At 31.7% G+C, this 17635-nt stretch overlaps 2 protein-coding genes across 7 annotated transcripts; both read right to left on the bottom strand.

Annotated features, from left to right (window-relative positions):
- Window positions 1–3992: 3992 nt before the first annotated feature.
- Hmgs (hydroxymethylglutaryl-CoA synthase) lies at window positions 3993–8287 on the bottom strand. Of its 3 annotated transcripts, none has more exons than XM_040709970.2 (2): window positions 7930–8287; window positions 3993–5807 (listed from the first exon to the last, which is right to left on the bottom strand). In XM_040709970.2, the coding sequence occupies exon 2, from the start codon at window positions 5803–5805 to the stop codon at window positions 4402–4404; it is 1404 nt and encodes a 467-aa protein (XP_040565904.1). In that variant the 5' UTR covers window positions 5806–5807; window positions 7930–8287; the 3' UTR covers window positions 3993–4401. The 3 variants fall into 3 exon arrangements, with proteins under 3 accessions (XP_040565904.1, XP_040565905.1, XP_040565906.1); XM_040709971.2 differs by lacking the exon at window positions 7930–8287 and adding an exon at window positions 5929–6119; XM_040709972.2 differs by lacking the exon at window positions 7930–8287 and adding an exon at window positions 5903–6011.
- A 634-nt stretch (window positions 8288–8921) lies between these two features.
- Window positions 8922–16806, bottom strand: sky (GTPase-activating protein skywalker). Of its 4 annotated transcripts, XM_040709973.2 has the most exons (9): window positions 16066–16648; window positions 14275–14361; window positions 13747–13935; window positions 13160–13554; window positions 12917–13102; window positions 12691–12777; window positions 9941–10102; window positions 9661–9887; window positions 8922–9602 (listed from the first exon to the last, which is right to left on the bottom strand). In XM_040709973.2, exons 1-9 carry the CDS (start codon window positions 16304–16306, stop codon window positions 9455–9457), a joined length of 1722 nt encoding a protein of 573 aa, XP_040565907.1. In that variant the 5' UTR covers window positions 16307–16648; the 3' UTR covers window positions 8922–9454. The 4 variants fall into 4 exon arrangements, with proteins under 4 accessions (XP_040565907.1, XP_040565908.1, XP_040565909.1 ...); XM_040709974.2 differs by lacking the exon at window positions 12691–12777 and having other exon boundaries at window positions 16066–16806; XM_040709975.2 differs by lacking the exon at window positions 14275–14361 and having other exon boundaries at window positions 16066–16440.
- Window positions 16807–17635: the final 829 nt, after the last annotated feature.

Here is a 17635-nt window from a genome sequence, read left to right on the forward strand (position 1 = left end):
TTTAGAGGTGGGATTTGGGTTAGAGCACGCGAAGAAGGCGGGAGTAAGATAGCTGGTATTACTGAATTAAGACAGCTGCCTATTATATGATTTTGTGGAGAGAAAATGAATTACTAAAATTTAGAAGAGACACCCTTCTACACTTAAAATAACATTAGTGCAGCGAAAATATTATAATTATATTTAAATTCATATATATTTATTTATTATACATTTTTAAATCAACTTACATCAAAGATAGGTGAGAATTCTTCTTTTAAATGAAGATATTGACAAACCCACGACTTATTAAATAATAAACAAAACAGCATACACAGTTTTTCCTTTTTTAATCGGTAAACTTAGTAGTTTTTTCTTTATGTATATCATTAAGATATTTTGATCTAAGAAATAACAACGTAGTTGTATCAATGAAATATTGCAGGGTTGTGCAATGTGCATGTATTATCGAATGTATATACAGGGTGTATTGTATATACTGATCCCTGATGCATATCATATACATATTTTTAATTTTAGAAATAGTAATGTAGTTGTATTAATGACATATTGCAGGCTTGTGCATGCTGTATCAAATATGTAGCACTGTTTCTGTTAGTTTTTGTTATTGCTCTCTTATGTGCTAAGATTTGAATAAGTTATTAATATAAAAATGTATTATTAACTCCCACCAAAAACATTTTGTATTTAGCATACGGAGAGCACTGGTTTGTTTGTTTTTGTTAGTGAGCGTTCTAGATACTAATTTACACATCAGTAGTGATGAAATGTTTGTAATGAAGAAAGCTACCCTTAAAAAGGAAAAATGGTTCTTGTGAATGTTCTTTCTTTGTACATACATTAATTGCTTTATATAAGTAGTGAGTAGCTACATGTGAGTTTGCTCATAAAAAAATGGAGAGTAATACCAATGATTTGTTAGGGAGGAGTTACCTTCTATATTATTAAAGAAAAAGTTGTATTTCAGTCTAATCAAAATTACTCTGGGCATTGCCGGCTAATTCTGCTAATATATATATAAATAAAAATGGTCTTTTATGAAAAATATCATGAAATACTGCGATTCTGAAATTGGATAATAGAGACAAAAAGGTTCAGAAACGATGATGTAAGTCAGGGGTCAGGAACGTATGGCTCCCAGGCCAGGTGTGACTCTTTAGATTATTGCATCAGGCATGGAGATAAAATAAAATATTAAATTCTTTTTTTTTTCATTCACTGCTTATGTCTTTCAATAACTCTAATTGATTTTAACACGTTTACTGCCATGTCCACGATATACAAGGATGTCGACAAGGGGGAGGGGGGCTACACCCCTTCCCTAATAAAATAATAATAATACATATATAATCCTGTGGGTCCCCCTAATACATACATTCTTTCATAGGTCGTCATGGTGTTAATTTTTCCATCTGAAGTAAGCATTATGTTCTATTTTTTGTATAAATTGTTTAAAAATGTATAATATAATAGATAAATATGAATTTAAATATAATTTCAATTTTTTCCCTGCACAAATGCTATTTGAAAAGTAGAAGGCTATCCTCTTTATAGCTGTAATTTATCTTAAATCATAATACAGGGGGCTGATATGAACAAGGGTCTTAACTCAGTAGTACCGTATTTCTTGCTCCTGCCTTCTCCTTGCAGTCTTTTTTTTGTTATAAATATGTTAAATCTATGTATAGTGAAAGGTGAAAAAGCGGAGCATGTGGCCAAGAAAAAGGGATTTTAAGTACCCAATACAGTATTAAAGAGGCAGTTCCAAATATTTCGTTCTGGTAATATGAACTTCGAGGATGAGACACGCTCTGGTAGGCCAATCATCTAAAATGCAGATAAAATAACGGAAATCGACAAGATGGACCGACATGTGAGCACTTAAACACTATATTCAACTTATATTGTCAACAACTGACCAGATTGAAGCAGGCCATCGACAAGAAGCGGTCAGAATTGACCAATAGAAAGGGTCTTATATTCCATCAAGATAACGCCAGGGTACACACACCTTTAACGACGCGTCAGAAGCTCTGTGAGCTTGTATGGGAGGTTCTATTACACCCGGCGTATAGTCCAGACATTTCATCAAGCGATTATCACCTTTTGAAGTATTAGCATAACTTTCATGATGGTACAAAATTGGTTTCAAGAGAGGCTTGGGAGAATGAACTGGTCAAGTTTTTTACCAATAGGGAAGAAGACCAAAGCACCTTATAAAAGAGCCTCCTGAACGATTTTATGTCCAAAAAGAACAGAGGCATCTTCTTTCCATCAGAGGTCACAATACCGAGGACCATTGTTTAGGGAGGATATTTGGTGTGGTAAGCCCCTTGAACCTCTTCTTTTGTTTCTGCAAGCTAGCAGTTGTTCCGGGGGTTGTGGAATTGAACAACTGTGAAAATCTTCAAGTCCGAGAAATTTTTCACAATTGAGCCGTTTTCTTTGATCTATGTTAGGATTTTGTTCCACCTCTCAATCTTCCTGACTTTAATGTCTTCTGATAAAAGGTGGTGTGGGGTCTTTGTGAAAGAAAATAATCCCAAATTGTGCTGTATAGCTCTCCTAATTGTCCTAGGAGCCACAGAGAATTCGTTTGCGAGGCGATTCATCAACTTAGTGAGATCCTCCTTTATATCCTTCTCCAAACTTAACAAGAACTTTGTATCCTTTTTTAAATTATGCCATCTACTTCCTGACATCCTGGAGAGGTCTTTTCCATATTTTCATATTGACCAACATAAAAACCAGGCTTCTAGAACCCTTAACAATGTATGTAATCTTTATCACATCAACTCAAGATCTGAGATGCGCTGCCTTTTTGCTTGTTGCTCGCTCATGATCATAAAAATAACTAAATGATTAATATAGTTTGTTTATGTAAAAAGGACGGAGGAAATAGAATATAAAGAAAATCACTAAACCTTTTAATAGTAAGAGCTGAACTTAAAGAAAATAACTTAAATTTCAATTTAAAAAACTTTGCCTTAAAAAGGTTGTTTTTAATTGATTTTTGGTCAATTTAGTTTTTAATATTTATAAAGGAATTTTCATGAAATAAGTAGGTTAGGGTGCATTGAATATAGATCACAATAATATTCCAAAGGAAAAATGAATTGTATACGTCATTGTTTATGAGAAGAGCAGCATAGCTGTTAAGCCATTTCATAAAATTAACTCGAACATTCGTATATTTTCCTTAAATTAACATGACTCGACGCAGAACTAACTTTTTTTACTCGAATCCAAAACTAATAAATAGTAACTTGGGGAAAGACAGTGCTTGGAATAGTCAAAGAATCGACTCATAGCATAATCAGTTTTTTTTCGGTCCTACCTTTTTTACAATTCGACGGTCTTAAGGACCGATACCTCGGTCCTTCAATCTTAGCAAAGTTATAGCTATTTCTCTCTCATGGGTAGGATTGAATAATATAAACACGAAGATAAAAAAAAAAAAAAAAAAAAAATAGTTAGAACACACAACAATAAGTTCTTGCCACACACCTTCTACTTTGAGACATCTCTAAGTATCTTTTTTTCAACTTCAGCTATCTTGTCTCTTGAAAGAGGTTATGTTGAACTGCTGAAAGGACTTAGTATCTACCAAGGTTAATAGAATTACTAGGTTATACAATAACTCATGTACGACTGATGTTTGACTTCCGCTACGCTGTTAATATTGACGTCATAGTAGATGAGTGGTTGCGTGTTTTGTCAAAATCTTGTCCAGCAGTCGGTACAGTACATCAGATTGAAAATTCTAGCAAGCTGGATTACATGATGGTCAAACCTTGTATTTCTATTACCTTGATAACTACGACATTTCCGCTGTTGTAGTTACCATAAAAGACCGGTCCTAGTACTGACAATTTTATTCCAGTATTTTTATACCGATCCAATACTAGGGACAGCGTAAAAAATTTGAACTTCTGAACAACCTTGTTTATTATTGTTCAAATAATATAAATGAAATTATCCTTTATATGTAATTAATTACTTATGTATATAATATATAAATTTAATATAACTTTAACAAGCTGTACAGAATATTTATATAGCAATAATAAACAACATTCAATTCTATTAAAAGACAATTCAATAAAAAAAAATATAAAAAATATAACTACATTTTAAGGCAGGCTCAGAAGGACTCTTCTTCTATGATGACGATTTAAAGGTCTTTAATAATAGCTTGAGTAGTAGGGATTTAACGACACAGGAATGAATTACGAATACTAAGAATATCACAAAATGTATTATGTATCTATTTACTATGAATAATAGATATATCTTCGCTTCTTCTTAATAGGCATGTAGGTATTTATAATTTTATTCTTGAGCCCTGAGTCTTCTTACTTTTGAATGAAATAATGGTGAGGAGGAGGTAATATCTACTAATTACTCTGCATGTCCATTTGTTTTATTCGCTTCTTTTCTAGCATATGATCGCCGATGGAGTTTATCTACTTCGGTTAAATACCACGTTCCGGGAAAGAGTTCGTCAGGACTGGAGGTGGGATGATAAGGAGCTAAATGATGCGTTTTTTCCCTGAGATTCATAATTTCAGTAAAATGAGACGGTGATATTTTAGTTCTGGAGTTGAGTTTGTGACGAACGTCGGAGAGTGATTCACACAAAACTTCATTAATCCTGTGATTAACACTCAACGAGAAAAAGGAGGAGGCAAGGCCTGAGCCATAGGAGAAAAGAGCGACTCGGGAGCCGATTAAATCCTGGGTTTTATCCTTGGAGATTAGGAAGGAAACAAGACCTCCATAGAGGGAAGAGGTATACATGTTTCCAACATTCGTAGCCACTTCTAGAGATGGCTTAGTCTTATTGAGAAATGAAGTTTCTGAAACATTCATGAAAGCTTTTTCCAAATCTTTATTGAAATAAGTATTTTCTAGATCGAGGGATGAGTAAGAAGATTGAAGTTCATCAGAGAAAGAATTTGGATCCAGTAGGAAATCGTTGAAAGCCAATCTAGCTAGAGATTTTTGAACCAATTTGCAAAAAGGAGTGTGAAAAAGGACGGCATCAAAGTTCTCAAGAGTTACTTTTTTCAAGTCACCTTTTTTTCGTGCTTTAGCCTTATAAAGATTGTAACATTTGTCCAAGCTATGGAGGTAACATTGTATGGATAATTTACCGTCCACAGTTGGATACTCAGAGGACATGTCTGGCTTATAGAAATCGTAAGCATGTTGAACATGAGTTGCCCTTAATTTTCTATCAAAAACAAGCCCAGCATTGGGTCCAATAAGCATGGCCACAGCTCCTGCACCACCCGTTGGTCTTGCATTACCTGAAGCATATACTGCAATATCTGCACACACTGCAATGGCTAAACGACCATCCCAATAGGAACTTTCAATCCAAGCAACACAATTAAACATAGCTGCTGTACCACCATAGCAAGCATTTGTCGAATCAATTCCCTCAACATCAGAGTTACCCGACTCTTCAAACAATTTCATAAGAACGGATTTTACAGACTTTGACTTATCCAAAATAGTTTCCGTACCCACTTCTAAGCGACCAATATTTTCAAATCCAATTCCTGGAGTTTTCCGTATCAAATTATCCACTGCCGTTAAACAGAGAGTGTTTACATCCTCAGTATCTGAACAGAATCCCATTTTTGTTTGTCCTAGACCCACTGTATATTTCCCTGATGATACTTTGTCATACTCTTCTAATTCGGATTGATCGACATATTGAGAAGGGAAATATATTTCCATATTGATGATCCCCACATCTTCTGGCCAGGAGGAGAATGTCAATCCGTTACTTTCCATTTCTAAAAAGTATCAAAAGTGGAAGGAAAATGGTCAAAGTAATATTAGGAACGATAAAAACAGATACAAATATACTGTGAAACACAAATTTACATACTAAGAAAGTTTTGTATGGACACTCACAAACAGAAGAAGAAAATGTGTGCTAGATCGACGACTTCACAGTCACATAAAAATGAACTATACAAAATGTAATACAATTTCTCTTGAATAGATTTCTAACAAAATAATACACGTTCACTACAAATCGTGATGAGAACGCAGACCCGTAATTGTAGCAATATCAATACTATCTTCCCTCATTATTATTATACCTGAACAAAATAACAAAAAAAATTAATATAGTATAGTTGTATGTACACATAATTCAGCGCCGGTCTTAAGGCACTATTGTGCCGATTCTTTCCATTCGGTGGTCTTCCAAAAAAAAAAAAAAAAAAAAAAAAAAAAAAAATCTTAAAATAGTCTTTTTATTATGTTTTTTTTTTTGCAAAATATCTTCACATGTCCATATATTCAAAATAATATCCCTTGAAAAAAGGTTAACCAAAAAAAAAAAAAAAATAATAATAATAACAATAATAAGATTTCGAAATGAGTGATAATAAAATGGTGGGAGATTTGACCTAATTATATTTCCTTTTTGGCAATACAGAAGAAGTATAAATGACTAAATCGATGCAAATATATTGTACATATGTGGCATGTCAACACACAAGCAAGATAGAATGATATTCTCTTAAAATGGAGTGTGGATTATATTTGTACTTTTCGACGAATAATAGTCAATTTCTTTCAACACCTTATTCTTATTAACCCCTTGAATGTGTCGCAAGATGCACATTAAGTAGCCAAAATTGATCGTCAGAATAAAATAATGAGAAATGGACATATTTTATTTGTTAGGGCATACCGGGCCTATATCAGTATCTTAAATCAAATTTAGGTCCTAAATTATAGCACAATTTTTGAGTGTCTTAACTCATCCCATAAATTTATATACAATGCCAATAACTGACTCAAATATGGCAATGAAATATTGGGTTCTATTTAGCATAAATATGAAGTAGAACAATAAATTTGGATTTCCTCCTTTTCTTGGATTTTGTTTATAATTGTTTATGTGTTGATTTACCAAACATTTAATATCTATATTTTATCCAAGTTTCGTGCCTATTTGGCAGGTTACTAACTATATAATTTAGTACTTTGGAAAGATATGTAACTAATGATGTTATCCAGCCGTGCTGAATTCGACAGGAAGTCTTAATGAATATTAGGACAACGATAATAATCACTTATCAGAAGGAGATCCTGATTATTTCTAAAAGAAATATGCTGAGTTCCCTTTGGAGAAACCGTCTGTAAATATATATTATATATACAAAATTAATATCCAGGTAAAAAATAAAATCCATACACATAAAAAACAATCAAGTAAACAACAGAAACAAAAAAAATATATTATTATTAAAAATATCTAGAAGTTTAAGACAATGGAAACTTACAAAAAAAAAAAAAAAAGTGAAAATAAAAAAAATCATTTAAATAATAATCGAATATTCCCTCTTTTGAAAGAGACTGGAAAGCTGTGTGTCTTTAGCAGAGGAAATACAATGTTTCTTTCAAGACATCCTAGACATACATACATTGAACAGATGATGAAGTTGCCCACGAGATAAAACAAAGATGGCATCTCTCTTTAGGCTCAAGGCAAATTTGAACACCCTTACACTTAGTTATATAAATAAAGAAAATGAATCAATTGTATATAACTTCTGTCTTGGAATAATTTTAAAAAAACCCATCAAACCACATTTGTCGTTAGGAATGATAAATAATGGAGTAATTAATTAATTAATAGTATAGTAATTAATATTAATAAACTGCATTTGTTTGAGGGTTCGTAGTTCATAATTAATTTCCTTACTATCCGTTTGAATTTTAAATAATTTATTCATAAGATCAAGTACAGGAATGAACTCAAAAAAAATCATATTAAATTATTTTTCGTCTAGAATTAGGATATTATTATTCCTTATTATTTGGACAAGAAGAAATCCTCTAGAGTTCTGAACCCACTTGAGCTTATCTCTCTTTTTCCTAACCTAAACAATACGTTACCTGCTTGAAACTATTGGTGGAACTGAACACTCCTCCTTCGTCCTCCGAATAATGACTTGAATACGAAGGAACACACTGACTCCACCAAATAATTCTCTTGATTTAAGTAAAAAAAACCTTATTGAGAATCAAAGAACAAAAAAAAAATCTAGGGTTTAAACGCAAGAATTTCTTTTAGGAAGGATAGTAGGCACTACAGTAGTAGTGCTGATGTTATGAACTATGTTGATGAAGAAGTCGAAGCCGCTGTAGAAGGAGACATGTTGTATCTCACTGCTGCTGTAAGTAGTAACCGTATGGACTCATCAATTTCTCCATGACGTCACATTCACAACGTGTGTACGTGCGGACATTTAATTCCTTCTTTCTGTTTTAGTGTGACGTTTAAAAGCACGCAGGCCTGTTAGTATGATTTTCCTTCCCCTCCTAGTAGTTGTAGAAAATAAGAAGAGAAGAGCAAGCGCCAAGCAGCAGTACAGGATCAATCCTCCTTTTTTACCGCGCTCATTTTTCAAAAAAAATAAATTTTGCTGTAATTCATATAAATAATAAATTCTGCTAAATTGTGCCTCCTACATACTTAATCGCAAATAATAAGCGGCGATGATGCAATACTAGTATATGGGGTGTTATGGTGGCTAGCATCACTGACTTTCTATTGAACTCGTTACCCTCGTCATATGCGCGAAGGAAGATGTTTGAGGGATTTATATCATCAAAATAAAAATACTTAATGTTCTACCTAAGTAGTAGTTCATAGGATTTCTTTCCTGGTTCTAAGTAACAGACCACAGAATTTACACAACGTGGCAAAAATAAAAAAAAAGTAGAGAAACTTTTCGTATATAGTATGCGGTTAATTCACCATAACGACAGATTGTATGAGTCTCTCAGTCCAAACATATGTCGCAAAGTGTTCATATCCTTTCAATAGCTTTTACAAATTATGATCAATTATATTAACGTATATAAAAAATAAATAATTTTATGTATTTTGAATGACCAATCAAACTATATTATAATAATCAATATTTAATAATTATCTAAATTTAATGTACTTTTTCATAACAGTTAAGGAGTCTCAAAACAATTTTTCTATAATAATATTATAAGAAGTAATCTCATTGAATACATATCCTTATTAAAATTTCAGTAGTGATTATAAAATATGAATAAAGAAAACAAATGCCACTAATTAATGATTTATAAACTAAAATATGTAGTAAAGTCCTAACATCATATAATAATAAACATGGGGATAGGTATCTCAAATGAAATGATATAATGAAAACAAACACCGTATTTTGGGTGTATGATTATAATTAATGCTCCTGTTGTTTATCAAATTTTTCAAGAGAGTAATAATTAATCTATTAAAGTTGACTTGAGCATTATTTTGTTCATTAGTAAATGAATTTGCGTATTTGAATATAATTATTTTCATCCTTCAATAAGGACGATGCAAAAGGCAATAATTACACGGAGGAACTACGTAGGCTGCCCTTAATTAAAATAAACGTACAATTTAATTTTCAGACTTATAAAGTCCATATACTTCAATGAGGGATATTTGAAAGTCTCTTTTTGATGAGAGTGGGTCATTGTTGAAGGTGACACATTTTTCAGATGATCCTAGACTTAAAGTATTGTCGATAAAGAGAGCGGATCCTTTTCTGCAATTAAGTAATCAAATAAATGATATGTACATACAAAACAAACACTAATAATTACCCTCCTCCAACGCATATATTTTCAGATGTTCCAGACATATAGAGCTCTCTAGTATGATCCTCAACCTTATTGATACCATTTCCAGGGCCAACCCAGGAGTAATGCTTCATTTTAGGTGCAAGAACGAATAGAAATGTTTCCCCTGTTCCAAAATATCTCTGCCTATTTCCTCTATCATCATTACGATTCCTTTCCTTCCAAGATGATGAACAGTAGGCTCCAAATACCTAAAAAGAAGGAAAATAAATAAGATCACAAATAAATTATTAATCATCCTTACTTCCTGATCCGTGGTTTTGACTACTAAAATAGTCTGCTCATATTCTTCAATCCTTGAATAAAATGTGGAAATTGATACTCCATGTTCATCGGATGAATAAGCAAGATATATATTTGGACAAAGAGCAATTCTGGGGGGTAACCATTTCCAAATAAATCGTATCTATTTAAAAGGAAGAGAAGCACAAATATTTAAGACTGGATAATTATAAGAGATGATGCAAGATTTTATGAGTCATAATAATCATTTCATGTCATTGCTACGTTAAACAATTTATCCTGAATTGAATGATGAGCTGAAATTTTTTTCTAACTCATCTTATGTATCATACACCAAGATCCACAGGGCTTTTCGGCAGTCTTTAAGCCCGATTCTGGGAGTGTATGAGACTGCCAACGATCTACATGCCAAAATGAGTGCACATCAAGATAATAAATCTTTGGAGAATCTGAAAATAAAAGGCAATTCAATTCTTTCGAAGTTCTCCGAGGATGAAGTAAAAAATTTTCTTCGGGATTTTGTCTACTCTTCTTCTTTTTATTCGGAAATCAATTGTTGGAAAAATACCTCTAACAACATTGGTTAAAGGATTTGGGACTCGTTTCAAACGGAAAGACGGCGGCTCGAGACAATTCTAGCTTCCCAACAGATCAAATCAATTCTTTACTCAATTAAAGAACCAACTAGGCCGGCCGTCGCAGATACCATTCTAAGGCGGATGTTGAATAAAAATTTCTTTTCTCCAAAGATACTTCAAAAACTGTCTTAGAAGCTGAGAAATTTGCTAAAAAGTCCCCAGATATCCCATGGATAGAAAAGGCCGTAATCGTCAGTTAGCAGCCCCCTATCCGAAATTCTACACTTATAAAAATATTCCACCTCCTCCTCAATTTTCTTCGCAACAAGGAAATTGAAATCATAATCCACTTATTTTTAACCCTTCAAGAACGGTGACGTCTGGGACAAATTTTCGTCCTCCGCCTAATTATAACAAGAGATAGACTTTCTCGAAAAGAGTTAATTATTCACATTTAAATATTTTTGAACGTTCGGAGGCAGTATTCGGAAATAACATTATAAAAAATTCATATACTCGGCTTTTTGATGCCAGAATTTCATTTGTTGATGACGATATTGCCGCCTCTTCGGTAGCTGGCAAAACATCATTTTTTTCGTCAAATTGAAATTGGACCCTATGATCAAATAGCTAATTCATTATGAATGCACTTAAACCTGGTTACAAGGTCCAATTTATTTCTCAGGGCCCTCTTAGCATGTATTTTCATAACCTTGCATATTCAAATGAGGGTTATCGGGCTATTCAACAAGAAATTGGTGACATGCTGAAACGCAAGGCTATATGAATAGTTACTCTCCTAAAAATCCAGAAGTATACTCTAGTATTTTTGTTATTGCAAGAAGAATGGATTGCAAGAAGAATGTAGGTTGGCGAGTTATTATTGATGTTAAAGCCTTGAATAAATTCATTGTAATTAGCAAGTTTAAAATGGAAACTGCGACGTCCTTACGAACTTGTTTTTTTTTACATTCCTTTTTCTCTTCTATTGACCTAGAAAACGCCTACCATTCTTTTCTGATTGACCCAAACTATCAAAAATTCTTTCGTTTCAAGTTCAATGATATTTTCTATGAATTTAACGTTTTATGCTTTGGGCTCACGTCCGCCCCTTGCGTATTTAAAAAGTTACTAAAATCTCTTATTATTTATCTGAGATGTGAATTGAACATCGTTTGCAGTAATTATCTGGAAGATTTTATTATTCAGGCTTCGGATTACGACTCCGGCCTGCTAAATACTTGTACCGTGGCAGTTATGTGCTCATATCTAGGCCTCAGTATCAATTTAAAAAAAAGGTAATAGTTTGCCCTCTATACAAATTGAACATTTGTGCTTTATATGAGATTCCACTGAAAGTCAGGTCATTCTCCCACCAGACAAACAGTCTAAAGTTAAAAACTGGAGTAAAAAATTAGTGAAATCATGCTTCTTTTTATTAAATGAAGTTCAAAAGATTATGGGCCTTTATGAGAGTGTTTGCTCGGCTATTTTTATTACTCCTATCTATTATAGAGCTATTCAACGTAGTGCAAATGAAGGATCAAGCAAAGCTCCTCATTTTAAATGTATTACTATTTCGGAATATGCTCCTTTTGAACTAAAATGGTGGGCCGGTATAGATGCCTCAATATGTAGAGCTGAGATATATACCCGTTTTTGGCCCTGATTTTGAACTATATACAGATGCATCTTGTTCTGGCTGGTGCATCAGTTTTTCTACAGGACAATAGTTTCAAGGGACATGGTCAATCACAGAATCCATTTACCATTTTAATTACTTGGAAATGCTAGCATATTGACATGTAGATCGTGGACAGTCTCATACACTCCCAGAACCGTGTAGAGACTGCCGAAAAGCCCTGTGGTCTATGATACATAAGATGAGTTAGAAAAAATTTCGGTTCATCATTCAATTTAGGCCAAATTGTTTAACTACGCAATTAATGAAATTGTATATTACTAAGGAAAACCTAGGTAATGAATAAAATTTAATGACTACATTAAAAATTACTCAATATTAATAATCTAAGTAATAAAAATACTCATTAATAAATTGTATTATTAGTAGTGTGATTGTATAAAATATCATCAATACGACATTTAAATGCCGAATCAATTAAAATACTTAGTTGTTTTGACAAATTATGCAATATTATAGCAAGGGTCTTACTGATTCCGTTGTCAAGAGAGAAGACGTTAGTGGTAGAGATGGAAGATTCATAACAAACTTTTGAGTTATTTGAGGAGTAGAAAACTCCTTTAATTAATTATTATGTTAGCAGATAAAAGGAAACAAGAAGGAAATGTTTAAAGTTAATTTAATAGTGATCAAAGAGAAGCAATTGTTATTAAATATATTATGGTATATATTTATGCAATCAATTAATTATACGTACTTGCATTGGAGTTAAAGTCCCTGTAACGTTATCACAAATAGGAATATGTTCAAGGGATTGAGCCCTACCACTCGTAGGATATCGCGTCTTAATACCAATTTCCGCATGCAACTTGGCTCTTTTAATATCACTTTGACTGAAACCTCTGATATTGAATGCTTTGTTCATTAAATGAGTTGGAGATGTCTAAGGGAGTGAGTTTAAATAATATGAATAAAAGACGAGGGATCCAATAATTATTACTTTAATTTCTTTGATATGAAGATCAAATGCTTTGTATAAACCATTTTTTCGAATAGACTCAGTTCGTCCAGATCCTTTTGAAAAGGATTTAAGCAAAGCAATGCAGAACCGAATAATAACTTTTTCCCCTTCTAAAAGAAAACAATCAATTAGACGAACAAGGTGGGTGAAGGGTAATTGGCAAAATATCCATCGATGACTTTGTCGGAAAAATTTCTCCATTTCTTCAGACGTTCCAATATTTGCTTCTAAATTCCGAAATGCCTTTCCACTAAATTTAGCGGCTATTTCAAGTAAAACTAATGCATGTATGTTTTCCTGCTGTCGACTATGAGGAATGTAATTCTTTTCTTTCGATGCCAGCAGAGTCATTATTAATGCATAACTTTCGTCCTCTAAAAATATAATTAGATAATTAAAACAATATATCAAGGTTGAGTGATTTTGTAAATATAATTATATAGTAAAAACGATGTATCAAGGTTGAGTGATTTCGTAAATATAATTCATTGCGATTTTTAACATAACTATCTTAAATTTAAAAATAACTTTATCTTATTCCTATAATACATATAAATAGAATTAACCTTTTAAGAAATGCCGAAATATAGATGCAAGAGGGAAGACTAAAGGACAATATTGAATTTCAGGGGAGTTGTAAGTGACACAGTGAACAATACGTCGAACAGACACCCTGCCCAATTCATTTAATCCATACGTAGAAGTAAGTTTGGGATTAATACAAGGTTGAAATGGGGGTGGCGAAGATCGCGAAGCTATAATTGTAAAGAAAATACTAATTGATTAAGTTATATAACATCAAGTAACTATATAATATCATGTATATATGACACAATTCAATTGTACATAATTAAGCTAGTGATATAATTAACAAACACTTCCCAAGTGCTACTCCCAGGTGTAGTTTATTATAAAAAATGACGATTGGAAGGTTATGATTAACAGAAACATGTGTAGAAATGAGTAAGTAAAGGATTTGATTGTTCAAAATTAGATCATTTGTATAAGAAAAAAAGGCAGTTATAGAGTTTACAAGATGAGAAAATCATCCAGATTATAAAGCTATATATAATAAGATAAATATTATGACTTACATTCATCTGCATAAAGAGTTGTTAAAGTATCCTGATATATTTTTAAATTGGGCTCCAACTCATCTCCAGCAAGGAATTCCAATAAACCTAGAATAATGATCATATTATGGTTATATTATTCTCATAGCACAATCAGATTATTTTTTAAATAAATTATTTATTTTATTTTATATGTTAATTTATAATTTATTCAATCTTCCCTTGAAATGATCATGTTTCTTAAAATAAGCACATTGATTTTTTAATGTAAAGTTCTGCTTTAAATATTATATTTCTAAGGCATAAAAATTAATCACCATGTCGTTAATATTACTTCTTCACATTTGAAATACAATTCAGTTGTAAAGAAATCATAAATCGTGAAGCAAGTGACGACACATTAATGAAGGGGCCTAATTTATGGTAAATAGAAAATATATCTAGAAATTCATTCATCAAGTGTTTTAATCTTCAAACGATTCAATCACATCTGAATTGTAGGATATTTTTATAACTATACATAAAATGTTGATAAACATTTAAGTATTGTTATAATATTACTTATTATTGTTAATTAAATCTTTTAAAAGATACATTTAGAAAAAATCAATATATAAGTTCGCAATTATATGAGTAATACAGATATGTATGTCTTGATAGGCCTTTATTGTGAGTGATAATTAATTCTAGCTCTCATCTAAGCAATTACAAACATACCCGGACTAAATCTCAGGAATCAATTTTTTACTCCATAATGAAATGACAATAATATGAATTCTAATTAGGATATGATAAACTTTTAGCTATAATTTTACTACACATGAATTCAAAAAAATATACGTTCATAAACTATTCACCAAATTATAATAAGTAATAATTATCTTTAGAACATATTAAGCCACAAACATGAATGTCAAAATTGTTCCTTTGGATTAAAGGATTGAAACGATTCTAAATAATTCGAATAGATTACTCATTTTGAGTAAAATTTTAAGACAAAATAAAGATTTTGGAATAAATGAATCGGTTGTATAAACATTTAAAATCCCATTTTTTTGTCAATATACTAAGTAAATTATATTTTTTGTTTATAAATTAAAATACATCACAGAAGCTGCTTAATCGTCTTCATGATAGTTTTTTTCCATCTCTTAACGAATGGAAATTTATCAAATGAAGTATAATAGTTAAGCCTGTCGGAAAGAAAAATTTTGATGATCAAATTTAGCTTCATCTAAACAATTTAAGACAAATCCCATATGATAAATTTTTTATCAGGATTTAAAAAAAAAAACATATCTTTCATTACATTTTATTAGAAAAGAAAAATCTTTTAGATAGACTAAATAATATGCCTAAAATTGATTATGAACCAAATTAATTATATATCTTATTATTTTATACAAACTTTATAATATTTAAGATGTACATATTTCGGATGTGAATAACCCATTTTCGTTAAAACCGAGATGTTGCTCTTATCCGGATTTGATTGTACAATTTGTTTACTATAAATACTAACTGACATTTGTTCCTATAGTCCTCCTCATTATTGTAATTATTTGAAACTAGATTAAATGCATTGGAACTCATAGTAATGAGTGTATTTGATACGCAAATAGTATTTTAGGTAAATCCATGCTACTAAGTACTAATAGTTATAATTTATGTTAATTCCTTATTATTCCCGGATATTATATATAATTTAATATATTCAAACAGTGTATTCTAAATTGACAAATTCATAAAATAATTAATTTAAAAACAAAACAGAAAAGGACACAAAACCCTATAATATTTAGGATCACGTACTTTTCCACAGGATACATCGTCTCGGATCATAGAGACATAGCTTTAAACTTCGTATCCGATTTTTATCAATGCTCTTGATAGCCTCTTGAAGAGCAGTTTCCTTTTCCTCAGGTGGAGTTGAGGCATTTTCATCTTGGAATTGACGAAGAACTACCAATCTATCAGGATTGACTGCTGATAAATCGAAAACAGAATCATGTCTCTTATCGCTGCTATTAGTATTGGGATGGTCTCCTGTCATTGCATCCTCCTTCTAATTCTATTATTCTGTTTATTCTTAGCACACTTTGTCACTTTATATTAATAATACGTGACTCCAGTCTACAGCGTCAGCAGTCCGTCCTCAGCTTTTCAACACTTTTTCAATATTAAAAGCATTACTTAATAGTTACTTTATACTTACTACTACTGTAGTAGTTCAGTTTTATTTATTATTTCTATCAAAAAAGTAGTAGGAGAAATTTCATCCAATGACGTCACGACGAGAGTTTTTCATAACGGCTACTCCTGAGTCCCAGGCTACTTTATCACGCACGGCGTTACCACAAAAACCTACAAATTTACTTTGTAGTTTTTGTCAGCTGTAGACAATTTTACTTCTTTTCCCCTTATTAGCAGTATTCTGAGCCTTGATTGGCTGAACAATTCGAATTTGTTAAGCTATGAACAATTTCCTAACAATTAATATTACTCAATATCTTAAATAATAATTCCTTAACTGGAAAGAATTGGCTAACTACCAACTCATTTTGGGCATATATTTTTATTTTTCTTTACAGAAAAAAGGTTGCAAGATACAATAAAGGTATTAAACGTGTATTTTACAATCTAGTACTACAACTTTATCGTAATAGCAGGGAACGGGAGTAGTACAGTCAACTTCACAATTACACATAAAATCAATATCAAATAAATACAATGTCTTAATTCCGGGTTTGGTACGTCGGCTCTTCCATGAGAAAACCGTGATTACTAGATATTCGAGTGACTATGTATGACTCACCATAGATAAATACTAATACTGAAAAAAATATAGAGTCCCAGTTCTTCTGACTCCCGGTGATTATTGTCCTGAAATATAAAAATTACATCAAAATTTATTATTTAATAGAAGTATTAAATATTCTCTCCAATAACTCCTTAATTAGAATTGCTTTTGCTGGGGTAAAAGTTGTCCAAATAATATTTATTCCAGACCTGTGTTCTAGAGTTATTTTAGAAAAAAACATAGTTTGAGCTTTGAGTATGAGTTGTAAGTTAGGAATACTCAAGTCAAGAGTTTATTATATATTATTGAACAACTGTTTCTCGTTAATCGAAGTGAAACTGTATAGAATCAAGAACTAAATGTTAACGCCCTCTTTTTAACATTTTGAGCACATTACACAATATTATAATTTAAAATCAAACTCAATAATATAGGTAAATGAAGTCATAGTTGGAGGGGGATTCAATGTTTTACTTGAGTCCAACATTGAATGGAATAATTTTTTTTAAGGCATCGTATCTTTATTATTAAGGCGTATTATTAATATTATTTACACAGAAAGTCAGTGAGTACTTAATTTAT

The sequence above is a fragment of the Lepeophtheirus salmonis genome, chromosome 4, assembly GCF_016086655.4.
Source record: "Lepeophtheirus salmonis chromosome 4, UVic_Lsal_1.4, whole genome shotgun sequence".
In the NCBI taxonomy this organism is placed as follows: Eukaryota; Metazoa; Arthropoda; class Copepoda; order Siphonostomatoida; family Caligidae; genus Lepeophtheirus; species Lepeophtheirus salmonis.

Bases quoted from the DNA above. Each gene is read 5' to 3' on its own strand.
- Hmgs (XM_040709970.2), bottom strand. From the start codon at position 5,805: ATGGAAAGTAACGGATTGACATTCTCCTCCTGGCCAGAAGATGTGGGG.
- sky (XM_040709973.2), bottom strand. From the start codon at position 16,306: ATGACAGGAGACCATCCCAATACTAATAGCAGCGATAAGAGACATGAT. The intron at 14,362-16,065 runs GTACGTGATCCT...TCATTATTCTAG, and splicing joins ACGATGTATCCTGTGGAAAA to GTTTATTGGAATTCCTTGCT. The intron at 12,778-12,916 runs GTACGTATAATT...AATTAATTAAAG, and splicing joins GGACTTTAACTCCAATGCAA to GAGTTTTCTACTCCTCAAAT.